The sequence below is a fragment of the Metarhizium acridum genome (assembly GCF_019434415.1).
Source record: "Metarhizium acridum strain ARSEF 324 chromosome Unknown scaffold_141, whole genome shotgun sequence".
Lineage (NCBI taxonomy): Eukaryota > Fungi > Ascomycota > Sordariomycetes > Hypocreales > Clavicipitaceae > Metarhizium > Metarhizium acridum.
The window spans coordinates 583857-606111 of record NW_027094020.1 but is presented as its reverse complement, the minus strand read 5'-3'; the positions used below and the strand labels follow the sequence as shown (position 1 = coordinate 606111).

Here is a 22255-nt window from a genome sequence, read left to right as displayed (position 1 = left end):
GTGCCGAGCACACACGGTTCCGATTTGGCCATAGTATTTTGTTCATCTAGTTGGATTGCCAAAGCGGCGACGAGGTGCTTTCAGAGCGGTGCGAGTGTTAATCCATGGACGGATTGATGGTGTCTCGCGAGAAATTGAGTCCGACGTTGCTGGCTCTGTCGAGACGCAGAATGTGCAACTAATGACTAGCTCTAATGAGCAAGCGCACTCGGGAAGCGTGATGGCAACGAAGAAAACGTAGGCAGTATAGAAAAATGAGTGGATTTTTAAATAAGAGCGCTTGAGTTTGTACATGTTCAGATCTATAAGGCATTTGACAACAGAATGGGTATCTCCTAACACGCTCGCTCTAGTTCGTCTATTAAAAAAAAGATGGTGAAAATCTTTGACCATGCATTTACGCATATGCAGCCCATCCTAAGAAGCCTCATGTCAGCCAACGTTTCCGAATTTCTCTCTTGTCGGAGTTTCTTACCAGAGTACAATACGGCCAGGTTACGCTCATCTGTAGCCATGTTAATCAAGTCATTGACTGTTGCCGTTACACTGAGAGTCTTTGACAACTTCTTTCTCACAACCTCAAGTGCTCGATCTGCTTCAGAAGGCTCGTTCGTCCGACCATTTTGCTTTTTCGCCTTCTTTGCCTCTGCCGTGTCGCTAGGTTCCGGCTCCTCTCCGCCGCCCTCTTCGTCTCTGGCTTTCTGGAGCTTGGCTAGTCGGAGCGGCGATATTGACCAAGTGTACAGAGGGTCGTATCGCAGGACATCCAGAATGGTCATGATTGAGTACTGCTCCTCCCGCAATGCATCAAGTGTGAATTCGCAGCAACGCCTGAAAACACCTTCGGTTTTGGTGATTCCCATACCGTCTACAATGTCTCTAGTCAGCCGGAAAGGGACCAGCTCGGGCACTGGGAGAATACGGCCAGCTTCGAAGGCCACACCAAGATCAATGTGTACAGCCTCACCAGTCCGGGAATCTAGAAGAATGTTGTGGCCATGACGGTCACCCAGTCCAAGAACGTGGCCCAGCATAGAAATCGCTGCAGTGCTCCGTGTATATGCCAATCTTCGGACGAACCATTCATCCGGATCGACAAAGTACTCCATGAAGAAATATCTCATTACGGGATGAAATCTGTCGGTCACTTTGCGGTACGTGCTCAGACGCGTTTCAGTTGTTCTGTTCTGGACATTGAAAATCTCTTTACGGCACTGTGAACCCTTTAGATCCCTCGGGTAGTATCTCTCATGTGCTGGCATGAGGAATTCATGCAACGGGATCGTGTTTGGGACGAACTCGATTAGACCAGATGATGCCGTAAGTGGCAAGACTTTGTAGGTCCTGATGCCAAGATTTCTTTGTTGCGTGCTTCGGTGCAGCTTCAAAAGAGAAGATACAGCGGCAAACACTTGCTCCATGATTGCGTCCTGTCGCAGATCGTCATGGCCGCCCTTGACCAACTGTTTATACCTGATCCCATTGGTGCCGACAGCCGTAATGATCTTTGGTGCACTGACTCCCGACGCAATTGTCATTGTGGGCTCCAGCTTGGATATAAAGGGAACATCGGAGTAGTCCTTGGTGACTGAGACCTCAACGTGCAATGTTGGAGGAGGAATACGATATCGTGCAAGGTAATTGACCAGGTACTGGCCTGCTGCAGAATCCTTAAGCGGAATCTTGGCTCCAGACTTGTACTTGTTAGGGTTTCTTTCCATTGCGAGGCCGTGGTAGTATTTGCTCGTCTTATCAATTGATAACCAAATATTGGCGACTGACTTGTTTGCGGAGAGTCTTTGCGCAACTTTCTCTGTTGCTCTAACTCTCTGTACAGCCACGTCATCTTTCTGCTGAGCTCTAGCTTTCGTTCCTGACCAAATCTGATACATCCCGTGGTAGGGATGGTCAACACAGATGGTGTAAATGAGCTCAAAGAGCAGTTTTTGGAATGCACCCTCCTGGCTTTGAAGCCGAGAGGTCAGCTGATTCATCAATGGTGCAAACTTTCTCGTGGGGACAAGGGACAAATGTTTCATGACGGCCTTATTTGTTGAATCCTCAGCAGACCTCTCTAACCATAATGCCGTGAAACGCAGCGCATCATTGTCCCAGTCATCCGATGAGATAAGCGAGAGCAGATAATTCTCCAAGCTAAGCTGAACAAACTCACTTCGTGTTTGCTCTACTCGTTTCAACTCCTTCTCGTCAAGCTCTAGCCACTGCTTCTCTTTGGAGAGGACGTGTGCATACTTGGCTTTTAGTTGACTGTCTTTGGTCGAGTCAATAAGAGTCTTGAGATCCTTGACTTCATCGTTCTTGGCTGCGCGCAAATTTTGCAATCTTGCCAAGTCCTCGAGCCCGTCTGGGTCCTGCAGTTGTTCATCGCAGAAGGTAGCAAATTGATGATAGACCGATCCCGCCTCACTGCTGCCTTCTCGTTTTAACTCCTTCAGAGCTGGCGCAAGATAAGTTTTTTGAATGTCGTGAGGGTTTTCCAGGCGAGCCAGGGACACCTTGTGTCCAATCTTGGAAAGGAGGTCGGACCTATTGACCCGAATGCTCTGTTTTGGTAGCGATGACTCCTTGTCAATTGCTTGTAGCATACGAATTGAGGTTCCCATCTCACCGTGATCCCATAGTGAATTGGCGACTTCAATTTTGATGGCGGCATCAACGTGCAAATTCAAATGTTCGCATAATGGAATCATATCAGAGAGTGCAGTTGCAATATTAAGGGACTCCTGAGTCGCTTGGTGGTATCGGTAGATTCCAGATGACAAAATCATTGACTCCACTTGCATTTGCCGTAATACATCTGCTGACATCTTGGCATGTTTTAACAAGCCGATATGCTGGCAAAGCATACTGATTGATGTCTCTCTGCAAGATAGAACTTGACCAACATCGCCGTACCTGTGGCGATTAGCATTATATGCAGTGTGGGGTGTGCTCTCTATCACTCACATTCCACTTCGCATCCATTCGGAGCGGTTCTTGAACTTTGTTATCATGCTGGGAATCTCGGACGGGTCAGAGATATTCAGCATGTCATCTAGTTCCGTGAGAGCTGCTAATGCGGCCAGCCGGCCCCTAAGAGCCGTTGCATTGAGGTTGCAATTCGCGATGTTTTTCATAATGCCACCGAAGCCTTCATATATGGCGTTTTGAACATCTGACAAGACCGTGGAATTGTGAATACTTTGGTACGCTTGGTATAAAATTACAGCGTGGTGTTCACAATTTCCCGGCGCAGGCAAGTTCCACATCTGCAAACGCCTTGCTGTGGTAAACGTATTGTCAACAGATGGATTGCTCACCCCAAGACTTTCCTGAGTTTGAAGTATCGAGTGAGCTAAGCCAGAGAGCCCCAACGTTCCCAGCGCTTTAACGAGAGCTTGGCCATCTGTTTCTGCCTCTCGACGCCGCAGGCGAATATGGCTATCATACTGCGCACCTCGAAAAGCAAGGCTCTTTGATCCTTCATTTTCATATTCCACTCGAGCAACAACCTTTGACAAGCTTGCATCTTCCGGTAGACCGTAGTACGTATCGGGATCATCAATATTTTCAAATATGGTCAGCAGTGTGTCGTTAATGTCGTGTTCTCGGTGTGCCGAAGATCTCCGAGATGATCGTGAAACCTCGGAGGAAGCCAATTCCGCGAAGAGCAGAGCCGTCTTGTGCATGCCACATCGAGACGCAGAAGCGGCTGCCGCTGCATAATCTATGTCGAGCCAGTGCATTCGATCTGCAATAGACGACTCCTTGGGATACTCCTGCGTGCGGAGGTAAAGGATGGTGTTAATCAGCAGCTTCAGGTTCTGTGTTGCCGTTGGCCTTTCGTCCCGTAGCCACTCCTTCATTGCCGATGAAAATTGTCGTTTGGCCGCTTGCTGTTGCTCAAGTTGGAAACACAAAACTAGATGCACAATAAAAGGGAACGCCTTTTCAGTAAACCCCGGTACCTCGGTTAAGATTGGTCTCAAAACCGATAGCAATATTGAATCTGAAACAGTCGAAGCCAAATGAGTACTGATCCTTCGCAGCCAGCTTGGAGATGAAATATTGTCTTCCCAGACGGATTGCCCGCCGTCTAATTTTGAGTTCTGTGTAGCCTTCATATCTGGAGAACAGAAGCTACCCCATTGTGAGGCTGTGAAAAGGCTCTCAGATAAGCTTCTTTGACACGCGACAATCAAAGGTTCATCCTCATGTTCTAGCGCTTGCGAGACTGCCTTCCGTAGTGCTGCCTCTGCCAACCCAGCCACCATTGAATTTTGGTCTGCTGTAAGATCTTGCAGGAGATATAGTAGCCCCATCTCTGATCCATTGGGGCTTGGAGCAACGTGTCCGTAAAAACTCAGGCCGGATTCTTTAAGCACACCTTCTGGGATATCTCCAGATGCAGCAAACGAGCGGCCAACAACACGTCCTGCCCAAGACAGATAATTTTTGCTAAGGTCTTGCGCTTCACAGCTTTTCCACACACTTGACGCCTGCTCAGTAGCAGCAGTATCAGTTTCGACAATATCTTCTCGAATTGTGGCTGGTATCGTGAAGTCTCCGCAAAGTAGCTTTAACGCAAGTTCGCGGGATGATTCATTTAGCAAGCGACTTCCAGTGGCACCATCTCTCAGAATATCAAGAAGTAGTTTACTCTCTGATGTACCTTTCTCAGCGTTGCCGGATGATCTTATGTGGGCTGCGGAGTAAGTTATCGACTTGAATAAATTAGATTGTTCGTCATCTTGAAAAGCGGGTGAAATGTATTCAGACAAGTATTTACTGAACCAATCGTGGAACTTTTGCGTCTTATTCATTGTGGCTTTGAACTGGCTCTCTTGGGTTGTGCTGGACTGGCTTGACTCGAGAAAAACGCGTATAGAAGCGAGAGTAGATAAAGCATATCCCGCGAGGAAGGACGGTTTCTGGGTCAGATATTCTCGCCCCCCAGACAAAAGATATTGGGTCAAACCCAGGGCGTCGTCAGCGCATTCTGCATCGACTATGAAAACGCGAACCGAGTTGAGTAACATTTCGAGGCAGTATGATTCCAGCGCCACTGGACCTGCCAGGCAAATGACTAGTCTGACTTTTCGAAGAACAGAGCAAGCGTGGAGGGAGCCCAGGGCTGGGTGGACGGTGTTGAACAAGCTTCTTGCCACTGACAGAACCAACGCAGGCGTCCACAGGTCTTGAAATTGGAACTCGGTGCCTTGGCAAAGCCTGAAAATATCGTGAATAATATATTTGGCTCGAAACATGGGCTGCTGATTCGGTGGAAGCTTACTGGACGAGCAAGCCAACTTCTTGATCGCTTCCAGATTGTCTGCTGCATAGGAGATGTCTTCGTGTTTTCGAAAAATCTTTTCAAGATTATCTTCTTGGTCGATTAGATCAAAAAATGTTGCAATAGTATTAACAAGATTGATGTATATTGCTTCCACGTAGCTTTTACCTCCCATCTTTTTTCGAATGTAATCTTCGCCCTTCTCATTACGGGTCTCACTGAAGGCATCTCCATAGGCCATGCTGTACGACAAGGCGGTGGAAAAGTTTCGCTTGATCAAATCTCCTTCGGTCGTTCCAAGCAAATTGGCTAAAACAGCAATGGTTGACTCCTGAGTTCGCATGACCGCCAACGCAATAGCCTCCGCCTGAGCAGATCGCACGAGATCTTCCAAATCGTCAAACCCGAATATAGCAAAGGGGATGTCGTTAATGGAATCATGTTCCATCCAGGTGTAGAGCAACTGACGCGAGAACAGTCGGAAAAGCTCTTTCGGTGATTTCAACTTCAGCGTACTTGATATATCGGCAAGACACCACTTTGCATAATCAATAGACTGCGAGATCTTTCCTGGAGTCTCGAATATGTGATATATGCATCGCCGCAGTAGAGTTGGCCATCTACAGGCCAACTTGGATAAAGCAAGAAGCCTGAAGGCAATACCGGACGTGTCTGCAGGATTGGTTGGCAAGCTTGCGAGAACATCGACAAATATTTCATCATGGAGCATCAATATAAACAAATCAAATATTCCAGCAATTCTGTCAGCCACGAAGCACTTCACTTGCATCGAACCAGTGCTAAGAATGTTGAGTAATGACGTACGACATGAAGCCAGACCTAAGTTGGTGCCGTACCCCGGGTTTGCGCTGAGCAATGAGAAAAGCAAACGCGCCATTGACATTTGAGCCTTGGCAGAGAAGAAATTAGAAGGTAGGCACACCTTGATAAAATAGTTGTATAAATCACCGACGCCCTCCGCGAGATCTTGATTATCATTCAGCCAGATATTATGCAGTCCATCAAGGACATCTATGCACGTCGTAAGCGCCACCTCGCAGCATTGGTAGTCAGACGTAGAGATAATTGATCCTAATCTTTGTATGATATTGTATGCGCTCTCTGAGCCCACAACCAAATCAGAGTTGGAAATTTCCAATAGTAGAGCCTGACAACACAACAGGTCATCGTCAGACATCAGCAGCAAATCGTCAATCCACACTTCGGGAAGCAGATCATTCTGACTTGAGTCATCATGGATGGCACGAAGCAGCCCTAGTCGCATTCTTGTCTCCACATGGAATACTCGAGGGCTTGTAGATAACTGAGCATTTTGCCTCGGTACAGGCATAGGGTTCGAAGCAGACGTGGCCCTGCTGCTCTGCGAGTCAAATTCGTCGTCGAGATCCATCAGACCCAAGCTTATACCAACACTTGTGCTAGACTGCCTATGATCAATTACGCTTGAAATTGTGGTTAAAATATGGAGAAAGGAGGAGTGGTGCGAATACGATCTGTTCAAATCGACAGTTGTCATACCAGGCATACAAGGCCGTACCACTCGCAAGGTGGCCTCCACAAAGGCCTCCGGTTCGACAGAGTCTAACGCGACTACCAGGCTTCGCTCCACTAGATCAACAAGGTTGGATTCAATTGAGGCTGATTGAGGCGTGTTCAAGTCGGCAAACTGGGGGAGCAGAAGCGACCCAACGATGCAGGCAGATAATAAGCTCTGGAATCGATCTAAAGAAATCTGAGTCCCACCATCGCTGGGCTTCTTCAACCACGTATTGCACAGTTCGACCAAATCATCAAATTTCGGAGAAAAAAGCTCAAAAGCAAGCTTCTTGGACGGGTAGAAACTGTGCGGATCTGCTGCAGGCTGAAGCTGTCGACCGGAGTCTGAACGGTAGATGCATGGCTGAATGCTGTAGCTTGATTCTCTACGCTTCAGTAACAGCAAATATTCATTAAATTTCGCCATTTCGTGTTGCGTTCTCCATGTAGCCCCCAGAGACGTCCCTGAACTAGCAGCTGTTTCATTCCAGCGCAATGACTGGACGCCGCAACATACTCGAAGCAGGTTAACGAGTTCTAGAGGCTGAATGAGAACCGAGACGGAGGATGCAAAGGCTGATTCGTCTGAATATATTATTAAAATGAATGTAACAACTGCAATTGATGTGATTTTGTGGAAGATAACTCACTTGGATTCCATTTCAGAAATACCCATCTTATTATATGATTAGATGTTGCCTGACTCGCACTGGGCAATCGTGCATTACGAGCATGTAAGAGATGAAGCATTAGGGCAAGTGAGGTATCACAAACCAGGCCAGGCCCATTTACATCAGCTGTTGTGACGATACCGTCGATATCCTCTGAAATAGTATTATATGGAAGTAAATCCATCTCAATGATTCGGTGCAGAAGCAAACAGGCTGACCGGCATGTTGTGGGGACACTAACCGATCTCACAGCCAAATGCCAGAGCTGTTTCCATTGGTCTCCATCCGATTCATTCGTCCGAGGCAACGAAGTACAACTGAGTTTGTTAGCTTGCGTTCACACATTTCATTCGAATTGCCTTACCTGGCTGATGCGACCAAGGCCCATGATGCTGTAATTTGATCTTTGTTGGAAACACATGCGACTAGATCGTCTAGGATCGAGGTGAGATCTTCGCCTGCAATGCCGAAACCTTCGACCAGAAAAGGCAATAACTGAAGCGCAGTTCTCTGAGTCCCAACGTCTCTTGATCTAAGTTTTAGTCTAAGTCGGCTCAGGCATTCTCGAGTGCGTTGTCGCTTTCGTGGTTGCTCGCCGTTATCCGCAGTATCCCTTGCGGAAATGCCGCCGCGCTTCAAGAGAATACTCTCTAGGAAGGAAAGGTTCTGCACAAGTGCCCAGTGGCTTTCTCCTTCGGAATTATGGTTGCGTATTCCGAACAAGTTCAAGTGCATAGTGCCACTTGGCAGGGTCCACTGGTTGAAAGTAAGATCGTGCAGCTGGAGCCGGAACGGTTCACCTCTTTTGGAGTATTCCTGCCATAAGGGATCCACAAGATTCTCGATATCATTTCGAATCTCTTCATTCCATTCGTTGGATATATGCTCAATATGTGGATGTGCCAGATATATTGTCTTGGAAATCTCATTTCGCAACCCCTTTATGAGCTCGTCTTGGGAGACCTTCTCGGCCCTCCACCAATAGCTCATCAATGGTAGAAGCTTCTTCACCAAAGAAAGTGCGTATTCAAGATCTTCAGCTTGGGTCCGTACAAATACTGTATTGCAAATTGAGAAACACATTGCTTGCATAGATCCAAGACTAAGGTGCTTCATGTCAAGGACGCGAAGGGCTAGTTCCGTAACGTTTCTCCCTCGCCGTCCTATGGGTGCATTTGATGCTTGACTCAAATGCTGGAGACCTTCGAGAGCATCTCTGAGCGGCTCACCCTCAGCAAGGCCTGCTCGTTTTTGGCTTTGATTCGAGTTATTAGATCGAATGGTGGAGCGTGGTGTCGAGGCATCTGGAGCAGGAGAGGGGCGTGCCACAGATATCAAGCTACTGTGAGCTTCACTGGGGATAATGTAGGGCGGCTATATCAAGTAGAAAGTCGACGCAAGCTTCCCAGGGTTTTGCATCTTGCCTGGCCAGGAACTCAACATGCGGCTGGCGTGAGAGCACCTCCGACAAGGCCTTGACATAATCTTGTATCAGGGGTGCAACAAAATCACCATCTGGGTCCGGTAAAATTTGCGTGATATGGTCTATAAGAGCTAACAGGGTTTTGCGTCCTAGTCGGGGGGCGCCTCTGGCAGCGGTCATGCGGATGGCCGAAGCGCACTTGGTCAGGCGGGCAGCGGCTAGCTTGCGAGCAGACTCTTTCTTGCTTTTGTCATACAAGGCGGGCCTGTCGCGTATCACAACATTAAAAAGGGCCTCGAATATTTGATGATAGCTCTTGTCACCTAGATCGCCACTTTCAATTGGTGAGATGGGCGGTACAAATCCATGACGTTGGGAGACAACATACAGATTAACAGTCCGATTCCTGGGATTCAATAGAGAAATCAACTCTGCTGTAGTTAGAAAAGGGGCGCAATTGGACAAAAGAGCCAATTCAACTCACCGTCTACAGCCTTGTCGCAAGCCTTGATAGACCCCGACTTGACGTCGCCTGGACAGATGGTTAGCCATGGGCCGGACGAGCTGGAAGCAAGCTGGGGGTATTACTGGTCAGGCTCATAACCGTAGACATATGTGAGGAAGCCATCTTGCTCAGACAGCAGAAAGCTAAGTGGCGCTGTTGTGGCTGTTTAAAATGAGATGAACGTCAACATTGCCGTAGCTGTTGATGTTCTGAACTAGACCGCGTGTGGATCTGGTTGATGAAGGCGATGGGGACTTATGTAACTGAGATGCGATCTTTGTCAATCGTCGACATGGTACAATCGATTATCCATTTCTCTGAATAATTAATGTCTTTCGTTACCCTTTGACCCAATTTACTGAAATCAGGGGTCCGTTTTCTGCGGATGTCTTTGCGCCAATGTTCCTGGTGCCTGGTGTCGCATTGAGTTGCGGGAAGCTCTCAGCTCGGAGAGCTCTGGGAAATCGACCCGGCAGAATCCACACCGCCTTTGTGGATGTTTACTTCGACCCGCACCTTTTTTGAAGCTGCGCCGATACCCAATCGTTGATGGTTTTGCTCGCCGCCAGCAGGGATGGGAGCAGCGAGGCTGCAGAATATCGAAAAAGACCGGTTGTGAACCTCGTTGCTGGACCGGATACGCAACAATCATCATCTGATCCCCAAGTCGTCTCTGCCGCCGTCGAGTGACAACGGTTTGTTCCCGCGCAATTCCTGATACTTCAACATGCGATAGCGCCTGCCCCCAAAATGGCCGAAGTTATGATTTTGGATGCATTGCAGGCCTTTCACCGAGAACTGGTGGCCCTGCGTAGCGGCTTTGGAGATGCAACTGAAAGCCTGAATAACGAACTACTGGTGCAAACGTTCGAAAAAGAGTTGGAGAAGCTCTGGGAATGCCCTGCCAAGAACGACAAGAGCCGGAACGTGGTTAAGTCAGGTAGGTTTCCAAAGCATGCCCTATGGCAAGTGTTGAACGCAAGACTGAACATTTCGCAGGGAAACTTTCAATTGAAGAACAAGAGTTTACCATCAACGAGAAATTTCAACAAGACGCGCTTTTATTGTCCGACGAACTCGACCTCGACGAAATCGAAGCTGCAAAATGCCTCCTCGAATCGCAAGATGACCCATCTGTTCTGGGTCGATCTCTCCTCGAATGTGGTATCATTCGCTTTCACCAACAGCGCAAATATACCTTGGACGCGTTGAGGCTACTGCTGGAATTGGATAGCACTGAAGACGATGCAGAAGAATCCAGGGCTCTGGAAACCATCAAGATGTTTGTAACGGCCAGGTTGTTTCAATCTCGACCAGGGGGGTGCAAGCGATACGTGCCATGTTGCATGGCAGCCATGGGGAAGATCAAAAGCTGGCTACAACGGCTGGCAGACAAGATTGCTGCCGCGCAAGCTCTGAGTCAAGTCAAGCCCGACCAGCTATCCGAAGAGGTAGAAACCATTGAGTTCTCTCGGGTGAGCTTGATACAGCAGCACGAGCTTTTGGGTGTTGTCCTCTGCCGTCTCGTTGAGAATAGACAAGCAGATGTGTCGGATTTTATGGACTTTGTCTCCACGCTGAAGAAGTTGGACAAGTACGATAATCTTCTTGGTTGGTATAAGCCCTCCACGAGCATGAATGGAATTTTCTGACGCAATTACTGACGAGCAACAGCACATTTGGTTCCTGCAATGGGAGCCTACATCTCAGTTTTCGGATCCACTGAAGGAGGCTATGATTTGATTAAAGTACGAGAAGTGCATAGCAAGCTCTTTCCCACCGCAGACGACTCGACTTGGCCGTTGCCACATTTCCATGCCGCATTCAGGGCCTGGTGGCTCGCCGAATATAGTGGCTTTTACCTTGATGATCCGCCTGAGGCAGCTATTCCCCCAGGAACCGACCTAGACGAAGAAGATCGCCAGCGATCGAAACAGTTCCTCGACGCCCTGAAAGATGGTGCCTTTGACTTTCTGCTCTCAGTTGCTGGAGATGTTAAACCGGCTGACTGGCACGACTCAGTTCGTGTGGGCATGCGAAATTGGCTCACAAGAAAGTCGTCTGCATTAACGGCCGATTCCGTGCAATTTGCGGGATTCTTTCAATTGTGCCTCATGTCACAAATTGAAGTGTTTGTAGATGCATTCATATCAAACCTCCCAGACGTCTTGAGAAAACTCAGGGTAGAGGAGGACGAGCAAAGACAACTTAGTCAGGCACATGAGCAAGACCTGGACTTGGAACGATTCCTCCTTATCATCGCTTACTCTTATGAAGGACGTGCAGAGGCGGCCGCGAACTTCTGGTCAGACCCCGACAGTAATCTTGCAGGCTTCATGCATTGGGCATCCAGGAGAGCTTCGACGCCCCTCGTCACAGCTTTTTGTGAAATGCTTCAAGCGATATCTGGAAACGATGATTGCGCCACGGCCGCGCACGAATTTCTCCTCGATGACGGCCACCAATCGTCGGGCAAAATGAGAAGATCTCAGTCATTGACTTGGACACAGATCTTCAGAGAGCTGGACTTCTTTTCTGACAAGATCAGACAAAAGCCTACAACAACACAGACATCACGGTACCGCAGTGGTAAGCCAGCTAGTGAACATGTCGAGACAGAGCCAGAATCGGCCATGATGCTTGAGTGTTATCTACGCTTAATGGCCAAGCTCGCTACTGAGAGTGAAACTACGCGGCTATTTTTACTTCTAAATGCAAACTACAACTTGGTCGACGTGCTATACGAATTAGCTAGCAGTTCAGTTCCCCCAAGACTTCGCGGGTGCGTTTTCATGGCACTCAAAGCTCTCATGTCTAGAAAGACCATACAAGAAAGCCACGCAATGTGGACTTGTCTGGAAAATTGGATCACTGGTGGTTATGCAGGACCTGCTGCAGGACCCATGAGACAAGCTCAACCCGCGCCTCTCATTTCGATGGATAGGATTCTGGATGAAATGAGCAGTGGATTTGAAGATCCAGAATCGTTCGTTCAGTTGCTGTTGTCACTTGTTTCACCGGCAATAGACAGTAGTCCCTTGAATGACACTCTGCCATTTCCTGAAACCCTGGGTTCGAATTCACGAAATCCTGGCGTCGAGGTCTATGTTGACTTCGTGATGGGATTGGTTTTCGCAAACAAAGCACAGGAGCTTCAGGACAAACACCAGTTGCGAGTGCTGAGGCTAAGTTGTCTTGATTTCATGCTGACTTGTTTGTCAACATTCAATGAAGATTTGATTGTGATTGCAAATGAAACCACAATCATGATTGACTCTGTCATCTCGACCACCGATCTTGCAACCTACGTTCGGAATCATCCGTTTGCGAGGGTCATGGAATGGATGTTCAATGACAAGGTCATGACGGCACTGTTCAACACAATTCACCAAGAACCTGCGGATGTGGGCAATGCCGCTCCCGACTCGCCCTTAATTCTCGGTATATTAAGAGCCGTTGAAGTAATTTCCAAAGTTCTTGACCTGGAGGCGACGTATCTTGATTTGGTGAGACCACTTATCAAAACACAACCCGGAGCTAGACGCCAACCTGTTACAAATGCTCCGTATGCCTCATTCCAGGATGGGCTTGTCACTAGACTGAATCTTGTTGTGGACCTTGGAAATTACTGCGGCATCGGACACCCAGCTCTTACCTTGGCCTGTCTCAAACTTCTGGAGAGAATGTCCTCATCATCAAAGATTACAGCAACTTGGTCAGGGTCTGGTCGCCATTCACACCGTAACAAAGCCATTGTGGCCATGGAAGCAAATAGCGAACATGAATCGATTTCACGATGCTTTTCGTCGGAGCTCATGGCACCTCTAGAAGCAGGACGCGAGGCGGAATCCCCAAACTACGTCACGAAAATCTACATCCTAGATTTCCTCCTCCAATGTCTCTCAACGACTCCAAAGGAACCGACTATTGCGCATTTGCTTCTTGGCTTCAAGTGTGGCGTGGACTCGGTCACGATTGAAAACAACAGTGCATTTTCAAATCAAACATCCTTATTCCACACACTTCTTCGGCTGTTGATGGAAATCCCGTCTGGAGATGCCGAGGGCATGAGACTATGGCTAATTGCCATCAAGTCAAGGGTGATGCGTATTCTCCACATTCTTTGGAGCTCACCTCTTTCGGCGCCTTTGGTGATTAATGACCTGAGAGAAAATGAGTTCCTGTTCCACCTTCTCATCCGCGAAACTGTCATTCAGCCTGAACTGCCTTGGGAAGGCCAGAACGTAGCAACATTACACTTCCCCGTTACCGACGGAGCCTCTACTCTCGTCGACTTTCTGACAATAAGAAGCTTGACGCTGGAATATATGGCCATGGAGTTGTGTATGATTTCTCAGGGTCGAATTCCCAGCACAAAGCGACGGATTTTCGAGGCTCTGAATGGAAAAGTCATAGGGGACGGCAACCAAGTCATACAAACACCAACTGTGTTTGACTTGTTCGATTTCCTGCTCCCGGAAGGGATCTGGGACATCCCGCCCCCTCCGATCCAGTTTTACAAAGACTTGGATATCACCATGTGCGTGGAAAATGATGCCGACGGAAATGCCATTCACAACATAGATCGCGTCAAGGAGATTCTTTTCTTCAAACGTGGAGAATCCCAGAGTCAGGGTAGCGTGGTATCTGTTCAAGACCTTGGCATCATTGAAAGGGAAGAAGGGATGATTTTTGAATACCTCGTTTCGAATAACCGACAGAAGCAGATCGCGACCCAATGTCTGAGAGTGCTGAAGTCATGGACCCGGTTGTTACTCGTCATGATTGAGTGCAATGATTTCAAGGGCACAGCTCAGACATCATTTTTCCTTCAGGCACTCCAGGCTGTGCTCCCTAGCCTTGAAGCATTTGCTTCAGACCGACCAAAGGAGGCTCTGGAGCTGGCGAAACTAGCCCGAGTATTGCTGTTCAAACTCGACTTGGGCAGCCAAGACATGTCAGATAAGCACAGCGGGTCGATTGGCAACCTGGTGAGCGACAAACTATACCAACTATTTCAGATTTGTCTGCAGGCAATTGGAAAGTGGGCCGGCACAGCCGAACTCCGGTCAGTCTATTATGAGATCTGCTACCGATATCTCACCGGCATGTCTGAGCAGGGTGCGCTGAGCCCAACCCGCCCCAAAACAACAAAGACTATTCAGGTGTACGGCGAGAGGCTGATCAACGTGATTTGCGACGATGCTTATTGCGGCGAGCCGACATATCAGGCGTCAGCCCTTGTTCTTCTAAACTCTCTCGTGAATGTTGGCCGACAAGAAAACGACAGTCATGTAATCGAGACCCTCAACAAGCTCAACTTTATTGGTATCCTGGTTGATTCCCTTCGCAACATCATGCAAGAATGGCACGACGCCTACACAGCCGGTAAGCTTTTGTGCCGTAATCAACGTGACGTTTATTTTGACCTCATCTAATCAACACCATCAGGCCACACCGACCAGCAAAATTACCAAAACGCCCGTCTTGCGCTGCTCCTCCAAATGGCCCAATCCCGCCATGGCGCCAAATACATACTCTATGCCAACCTCTTTCGCGCAGTTGACACTAGCGGTCTCTTCACGGCCGACCCTGAGCTGCAGAGTGATGCGCAGGACTCGCGTGCCCTCGAGCAGCACTATGACCTCTTGGCAAAAGTCGTTCGTATCATTGGCGCCGCCCTCCTCAGCAGGGGAAGCCATAACATTGTCCAGGGGCGCAAATTCCTCACCGATCACAGGATGCTGGTGACGCATACACTCAAGAGAAGTGCTGGTATCGGCGGGGGTGTGGGCAACGAGGCACTAGATGAGAAGGTTAGCGACCTTGCCGATGGCCTTATGGTTGTGATTGCGGCGACTGGCTTCTTGGAGGTATGTTGACAATTGATAAGCGGCACATGGTTCTGTGTTGACGAAACGCAGTATGAGAACGAATCCGTAGTTGAGTCGGTGAAGCCGAATCAAGCACTATTCCATTAATCTCGCAGATGGCTTACGCAGTTATTAATGAAGGGGCTCAAGTTTACAGCAAAGTTTTCGCGCTCGGCTTGGGCGATAGAAATGGCGTTGGGAAGGAATTTTTCATGAACCAAGTATCGCGACGGGATCAAGTGGCAATGTGAGATGGCACAGCACCTGGAAGGGGGGGAAAGAATCATATACCTGTTGGATATTTTAGGTAGGCATGTAGTGGTAGTCTAACAGTTAGAGTAGAGTCCATTAAGATATCTATGTACCACGTGGATTCTAATTACTCTTGTCCTTGATGTCTTTGTCCCAGGCTACCATTGGCGGTACTTTTATGACACCAACGTGTGTATTTCGTATTAATCCTTTGGAATGCGTGTGGACCGCGCAATGCGCAAGTGTATACTGAAGCCAAGACTGAGCCGAGACCAACCATGCGCATGTACATTCGACTGTGTATACAAAAGACGCCCAAACTCCATTTCTTCCCAAGGGGATTAGCGGTGAGCAGCCAAGTCATGATAACTGGTCCGCTTTTCGTTTGCCTTTGGAGGCAGTCATGAGCTTGAGCTCAAGATGCCAAAAGCCTTTTGTCTTCGTGTTATAAGCGCTCCGTGACTTGGTGTCTATCTTGGCTCTGCACATGGGGCATTTCCCCTTTGTGGCTTCGACATGGAGGGACGAGTGCAGACACTGCGCGCAGTAAAGGTGGCCTGTGGCACGTATTAGTATGGGCCTCACGTAAGAATGCATGTCGTTGCTTCAAGGGGGGGGAGACTTGCCGCAGTGGGTGACGGTGAGGGTCGTGACGTCGTCCATGCAGATGACACACTGGAACTTGGACATTTTGATGCGATTATCCTGTTGCGGCTGCTTCAATTCTTCCGGAACCTTGTTGGCCTCGGTCAGGTCTATCGTCGTGAGCTCCTCGCCGTCGACTATTTCTGAGCCCTGCCTGGTGAGATCCTCTCCAAACAAGTCGTAGTCGTCGTCGTCGTCGTCCAAGGGTGCTGACGGCATGGCCAAGGAGCCCACGGAAGCACGGTTTGCGGCACCGGCACCCTGCTGAGACGTCCTCATGCGTTTATTGATTGAGGGCGAGTCGGTATCGTTGAGGATATGCTGAAATCGAGGTGGGGGCGGCGGCATCTTGTCCGAGAAGGAGGGATAGGCGCTTTGTGATGGAGATGAGTCCTCGCCGTCGTCTGTGGTGAGCGAAGTGCTCTGTGGTTCTTCGAGGCCCGAAGGACTGAGCTGCGTTGCAGAGCGTGAAGGTGCCGCAAATGTCCGATTGCAGGCTGACACTTGGTGGAGGGGAGCCGCCTCTGAGCCGGGGTTGGTGGTGAGAGCCGTGGGCTGAGGCTGAAATGCAGCCTGGTCTGATTGTGGTGCCTCGCTGGCGGCCGGATTTGACGTGAATGGAGGGTAGGTGGACGGGGAGGAAAAGTCGTTGTCGGCGAATGTGCTCAGAAACAGGTCGTCGCTGTCGTTGCCGCGTTGGTCGTTGTCGCTGCTAATTGCCGTGTCTTCGCCCCAGTGAGTGGGTGCGATGACGCGGGTGGTGATGCCGCGGAAGGAAGGTCGGTAGGACGACGGTGATTGCTGTCGTTGGCGCCGGGGAGTCGACGGAGAGTTTAATAATGCCGGTACGTTTCCCGCCCGCAGCGGCCTTGTTGCGGATGAATGCGAAGACGCGTGGTGGCGAGGCGACGAAGAGCGTGCCAATGGGGCAGACTGTTGCGGCAGTGGGGGGAGGATGGGCTGTGGGTTGTTTCGTGGCGGGAGGTAATATGTGCAACGAGTGTTTTGGCATGGATCGCTGTCCCTTTCTGTGTTGATCGTTTCCAGGAGGGCTAGAGGTGAGGACATGGTGCAAGCGCGGGAGTCCTCACGAACCAAGGTTTCCGCGTCGGACAGACGGAAGGGCGAAGTTGGATGGCGTTGTGGTGACGGGTGCTTAGAGAAAGTGGCGACTACTTTATTTAAGGGCGGAGGAGTTGGTGGTAGATTCCTAGGTACCTGGGCCTGTGGTGGACGGCTGCAAGGTGTACAGTGTACGGACGGTGTACGGTGTCTGCGGTCTGCATGTGCGGTCTGCGGTGAACTCGAGTGCCGACGCCGCCTCCAACTTAAAAGGCCGCGGAATAACCTACTTCAGATGGCCTGTGCCGGCTTGTCCGCATTCACATGCCCTTGGCTGTGAATTCCAAGTAGGGTAAACACTTGATATATTTCGGCATCTAAAGCAATCTATGAATAAAGCAACGCGTGCAACTCACATTCAAACCCGCAAATAGATTTCAACCCTCATCTCGTCTCCCTAGCCAATCTTCAATTGCCAACTTTAGAATCAGCAACTGTATGATCCACCGTTACCCTGTACTCTAAGCCAATAACAACATTCTGCATCCTTTATATACCTAGCCATTCCCAAAGCATAAACAATCAAAAACACACAAAATCCCTCAAGCATTTCATGTCCCAAGCTCTAGGGACGGCTTCTCAACTCCTTGAGCTGTCCCGGCGGCTATTAGGCTTAACCGTTGCATCATTTCACCAGTAGCGACCTTTGGTAGAATACCCCCAGCTTCCATCTCGTTTGATAACCCCCTGAGCCTCCTATGTCCGTACCACAGTGAAGCCAAGGTTCATCATGCATTAGGATATCCCAATAGTCCTCCCGTGCTGTTTCCCATTCTCTGCAAATCAAGTCCAAATTCGGGACGTTTGTGTCCACATAATCGGCTTCGAATTGTGGCCATGGATCGGCGTATATTTGGCCTTGGCCTAGGCAGACCAAGATGTAATGTTGGAATGTTTGAAGTATCATCGTCTTGCTGACGCGGAGCTCTCTTTCCAGGAAGTTCGAACGTATGTCGCGCATGTAGTCCTGGGCCTCACGCAGCAAGATCGCTGCCTGCAGCCAGAAACGTGTTTCCAAGATTTGATCCATCACTTTCATAGTTGGTGGTTCTCGTCGAGATGCCAAATGTTTGTCTCGGGAAGGGAGCCGAGCAAAATGTCGAACTTCGCATGCTTCAGTTGAACAACGATCAAAATCGCGACGCAAGGCACGGTAAATCTTGTCTGTCGCTACACTCGCCACACTATATTGGACGCTTGGCTCTCGTGGGAACTTTCCATCGCATGGATGCCCAGCCATGAAGACCAGCGCCTCGTATAGCTCAAAAACACATTCCGAGCCCATTTTTGCTAGGTAGTAGGTATTGATACAGTAAAACGGATTGCGACAATGTCTGAAAATGGTTGGATTTGGGCCTACAGAATAATTGGGCGGGAGAAGCCAGACGTTTTATACTCACGCATAGGTAGTCAGCGCTCGAGTAGTAGCTCTGGTGCTTTTGGCTGGATTCGCACAAGAACATGCCTTCAGAGAATGTAAGGATCCTCATTGCTTGGGACTGTGAGTCTGTTGACAGCAGGCTAAAGTAGAATTTGAAGACTATTCAAACCAAGTTCAACACCCGCATGGCGGCTGATAATTAATTCATAAGCGGAATAGAGGAATAGATGAGCTTTATGTGAAAGAAATAAGCAAAGCTAAAAGATTTCTTGGTCTTCTTTTCATAGAAAGGCTAGTTAGTATTGAGTACTTGCAACTCATTGAACATTCACATGTGGCACACGGATAGAAAGAAGCACAGACAGCAGATTCCAGTTGCTTTGTAAAGTCATTGTTGTCTTCAATACGCTATATTGTAGGCTAGTTTTCTTCAACGCGACTTTACTCTGCCACGTGGTCTGGTCCAACCCTGGCTTGACATGCTCACATGAACTCATCCACAGCGACGAATGAACACACTCAAGCTGGAGAACCATCAACAGGAAACTGCATTAAGTTTACGGCTTCAGTTGCGGAATCTAGCATGCAAATTCATTGGAGACGACCTTTGTAACCGCCATTCCTCCATGCGAGTCGCAGCTTGACCTCTGAACTTTCAGCTGTCAAAGCGCAGGACGATGACTGTAGAGAGAAAGACATAGAAGAGGGCGCATTTATAAGCCGGATTTCGGGGGCGGCTAATAACGCTATTACTGGAACTTTTCCCTCCATGGCTCAACGGTCAAACCCGATATCCGTCGTGAAATCAGCTTGATTGTGACGGGGGGTGCAGACAGTCTCACGCAGCTGCCACTAGCTACCAGTAATCAAGCGCCTAGGCTGGAAGCAACCAGGTCTTTTTCTGTTTTGCACATTGGCTTGTAATTAATGAATGCACATTTTATGACTTTTAGCCAGACAGGGTCTCTTTAAGAATTTGTTCTCGTCGCGTGCAAACGTCCTACAAAGATTATGACTTCATTTCCCAATTTTGGGAGTTTCTCTATATATGTTGTATCGGACAATAGAGATGTTGTCACGATTGAAAGCTAAGAATTGAATGAAATGGTGGACGGACCTTGATTGAAGCCATCCATTGGGGATTTGAGGCCTCTTTTATAGTTGATGGTGACCTTGAATAGCCTGTATCTTCAGAGGCCTCCAAGGGGCCTCCAAGGGCCTCGAATCTCCGTTGAAACGGCTTGTGTAGCGGCCATCATTACGGATACAGCGTTTCCGACCTTTCTTTCCGTTGACAGATGTACAGTCCAATTTTTAACTGACTATTCCCAGGAGGTTGACAACTCAAACACGCCACAACTCCGTGGTTACCCAAGAGTCCTTCGCTAAAGGGCGACCGTGAAAATGCAAGACACTATATTGTTTACTGTGTTTTATTTTCCCAAGTATCCATCACATTCACTGCCTTGTTCAATATGACGAATTCCAATAAAGTGGCGTAATTTGCGCATCTGGATTGTTTCTCCGCGACTCCTCCCACCCGGTACCGCCGTCAATGAGCCACCTCAGGAAGGAGATATTCAGAAAGAGCAGGCGAGCACTAGACATAGACTTTGTGCTAAAAATTCCATTACTCCGTTGTCGCATACTAGTATCAGATGGGGCTTCAATATTGTCACTAAGCCTTCGCAGGGAGCAAAATGACATGCACAGCACGTGCAAGAAAATAATCGGGAACGTCGCCTGAAATGCCCATGAGCGGAAGCTTGGTTGAAAGGACCAGGGACCATGTCATCGACCCGCCCTGGTCATTTCGCAAAATTGACAAGGAATGTGTGATTACGCCTAGGGCTATTGTTCAAATGCCTGGTGGGTCGGTTGAAGCACATTCCAGAAGAGTTTTACAGCTTTTAGACTCTCCATGAGTCCGTCATGAACTTATGAGAGCGCTACCCCAACTGGAGTTGGAGTCTTTGGGGCCGTGGACATTGAGTTGGCGGCATACGTTTCAAGCCAGTCCTCTTGGCTGTAGGATCTGGCAAGGCCTCGTGGTCGGTCATGATAAAGTACGTGCAACTAGATTGTCGACGTATCAGAAACAAGGCCGTGTGCTAGTCGCTTCAAAGCCATCTTCTCGAGAACAACGCCCTTGGACCTTTCTAGACTAAAGAGTCCGAGCCAGCCGAGAGAGGCTAGGCACAATCCCCATAGTCGGCTCGGTCAGCTCGCCTCCCTTCATGGTTGCTTTTGGCTGCCGCGTAGGCTCCCTGGCAAGAAGCACTAGCATTTACGCACTTGTCGCCTGCACTAGCCAAGGTTTTGGTCATTATTTGATCCCAAACCACGAGGAGTCCCCACGCGCTAGTGCATCACCGATCTAAACGCCTGTTGATCTCCCGTCGATGCCGGTCGGGAGAATGCAGAATCAGATATCATCACCACATCACCGCCGCGAAGCCGTTGACGGGATGCAGGACACATGGGGGCGTTTCAGAGCTTCGAGATAAATCTGCAGAGCAGAAGAATGTCGAGTTGCGGGGCTTTCAATGGCCATGCATGCCATGTTTTCAGCCGCCATGACGACGTCGTCTGCGGTTTGAACGAATTTGGACTCATCACAGTTGTGGCAGATTTCCACATTCCTACGACGAAGCCCCCGCAGGTCCAATATTTTTAACCCGTGTTAGTTCATTGGACAGATGATGCAGAAGAGTAGGAGTAGTAGGTACAGTGTGGGACGAAAAAGCAAAGAAGAAAACAATCTACATGGAGCATGGTAGTTGCCTCCGGACAGAGCTCGGCGTTTCAGCGAATCACAGAGCGTGTTGCGTATCGAGGCCGCAAGTTGCCATGCGAATTGGATTAGTACATCCCCTCTGGTGTGTTAAGGCTCCAGTGGGGTTACGAGCTCCACAATGCACATGCTGATAGCGGGTGACCTTAGGGCGACCCGTTGATCGCGCTAGGACTGTACTAAGTTAAATGTAGTGACTTGTAAAATACTATCTTATGGGTACACTTATGGTCACTTAATATTATAGTAAGTAAATGTACCTTTTTATATTTAGCTTCTTATTGGATATATATCCCTGCAGATACTCGATTGGAGCCTTAACACACCAGAGGGGATGGGCACGGCGGAGCAACGGCTGTGTGGTGGACCCTCGGACTACTCCGTACGCGCCGTTGGCCTTCCGCTTTCCGGCCAAATAGAGTGGGCCACTCCGGAGTTCAAGTCCAGCTGAGTGACAGACCCCTGGTTCCAAGTCCTGGCTAAAATGGCAGCACTTCGTGACTGCGGGGTCGAGCGGCTCGTAAGATGTCATCTTTGCCGAAATGCTGTCGAATCTCAAGCCGGACGTTCAAAACGCGTAGTATCACAAGCAGCCTTGGTGACACACATCCCGTAGCCATCCGGAGCCGGGGCACGTTTCGGACTTTACAGAGCCGTCTTGAATGTTCAGATGGCTACAATGGTAAAAGTACGGATAAGAGGGCGACATAACATCGGATGCTGCATGCCGAGTTATTGT

General features: G+C 49.0%; 6 protein-coding genes across 6 annotated transcripts; 2 read left to right on the top strand and 4 right to left on the bottom strand.

Moving 5' to 3' along the window:
* Positions 1-397: 397 nt before the first annotated feature.
* TEL1_3 (Serine/threonine-protein kinase tel1) lies at positions 398-7277 on the bottom strand (the record flags this gene model as incomplete). The annotated part of the gene is made up of 3 exons (XM_066119428.1): positions 398-417; positions 476-2916; positions 2968-7277. 3 exons carry the CDS (start codon positions 7275-7277, stop codon positions 398-400), a joined length of 6771 nt encoding a protein of 2256 aa, XP_065975221.1.
* A 604-nt stretch (positions 7278-7881) lies between these two features.
* Positions 7882-8511, bottom strand: TEL1_2 (Serine/threonine-protein kinase tel1; the record flags this gene model as incomplete). Its single annotated transcript, XM_066119427.1, has 1 exon — positions 7882-8511. The coding sequence occupies one exon, from the start codon at positions 8509-8511 to the stop codon at positions 7882-7884; it is 630 nt and encodes a 209-aa protein (XP_065975220.1).
* Positions 8512-8872: 361 nt separating this feature from the next.
* On the bottom strand, positions 8873-9572 carry TEL1_1 (Serine/threonine-protein kinase tel1; the record flags this gene model as incomplete). Its single annotated transcript, XM_066119426.1, has 4 exons — positions 8873-9278; positions 9333-9375; positions 9429-9476; positions 9533-9572. 4 exons carry the CDS (start codon positions 9570-9572, stop codon positions 8873-8875), a joined length of 537 nt encoding a protein of 178 aa, XP_065975219.1.
* A 627-nt stretch (positions 9573-10199) lies between these two features.
* Positions 10200-11101, top strand: J3458_008838 (uncharacterized protein; the record flags this gene model as incomplete). Its single annotated transcript, XM_066119425.1, has 2 exons — positions 10200-10389; positions 10449-11101. The coding sequence occupies 2 exons, from the start codon at positions 10200-10202 to the stop codon at positions 11099-11101; spliced, it is 843 nt and encodes a 280-aa protein (XP_065975218.1).
* A 1046-nt stretch (positions 11102-12147) lies between these two features.
* Positions 12148-15430, top strand: J3458_008837 (uncharacterized protein; the record flags this gene model as incomplete). The annotated part of the gene is made up of 3 exons (XM_007810693.2): positions 12148-14837; positions 14901-15322; positions 15374-15430. The coding sequence occupies exons 1-3, from the start codon at positions 12242-12244 to the stop codon at positions 15428-15430; spliced, it is 3075 nt and encodes a 1024-aa protein (XP_007808884.2). The 5' UTR covers positions 12148-12241.
* Positions 15431-15597: 167 nt separating this feature from the next.
* On the bottom strand, positions 15598-17353 carry J3458_008836 (uncharacterized protein). The gene is made up of 2 exons (XM_007810692.2): positions 16201-17353; positions 15598-16131 (listed from the first exon to the last, which is right to left on the bottom strand). The coding sequence occupies exons 1-2, from the start codon at positions 17285-17287 to the stop codon at positions 15935-15937; spliced, it is 1284 nt and encodes a 427-aa protein (XP_007808883.2). The 5' UTR covers positions 17288-17353; the 3' UTR covers positions 15598-15934.
* Positions 17354-22255: the final 4902 nt, after the last annotated feature.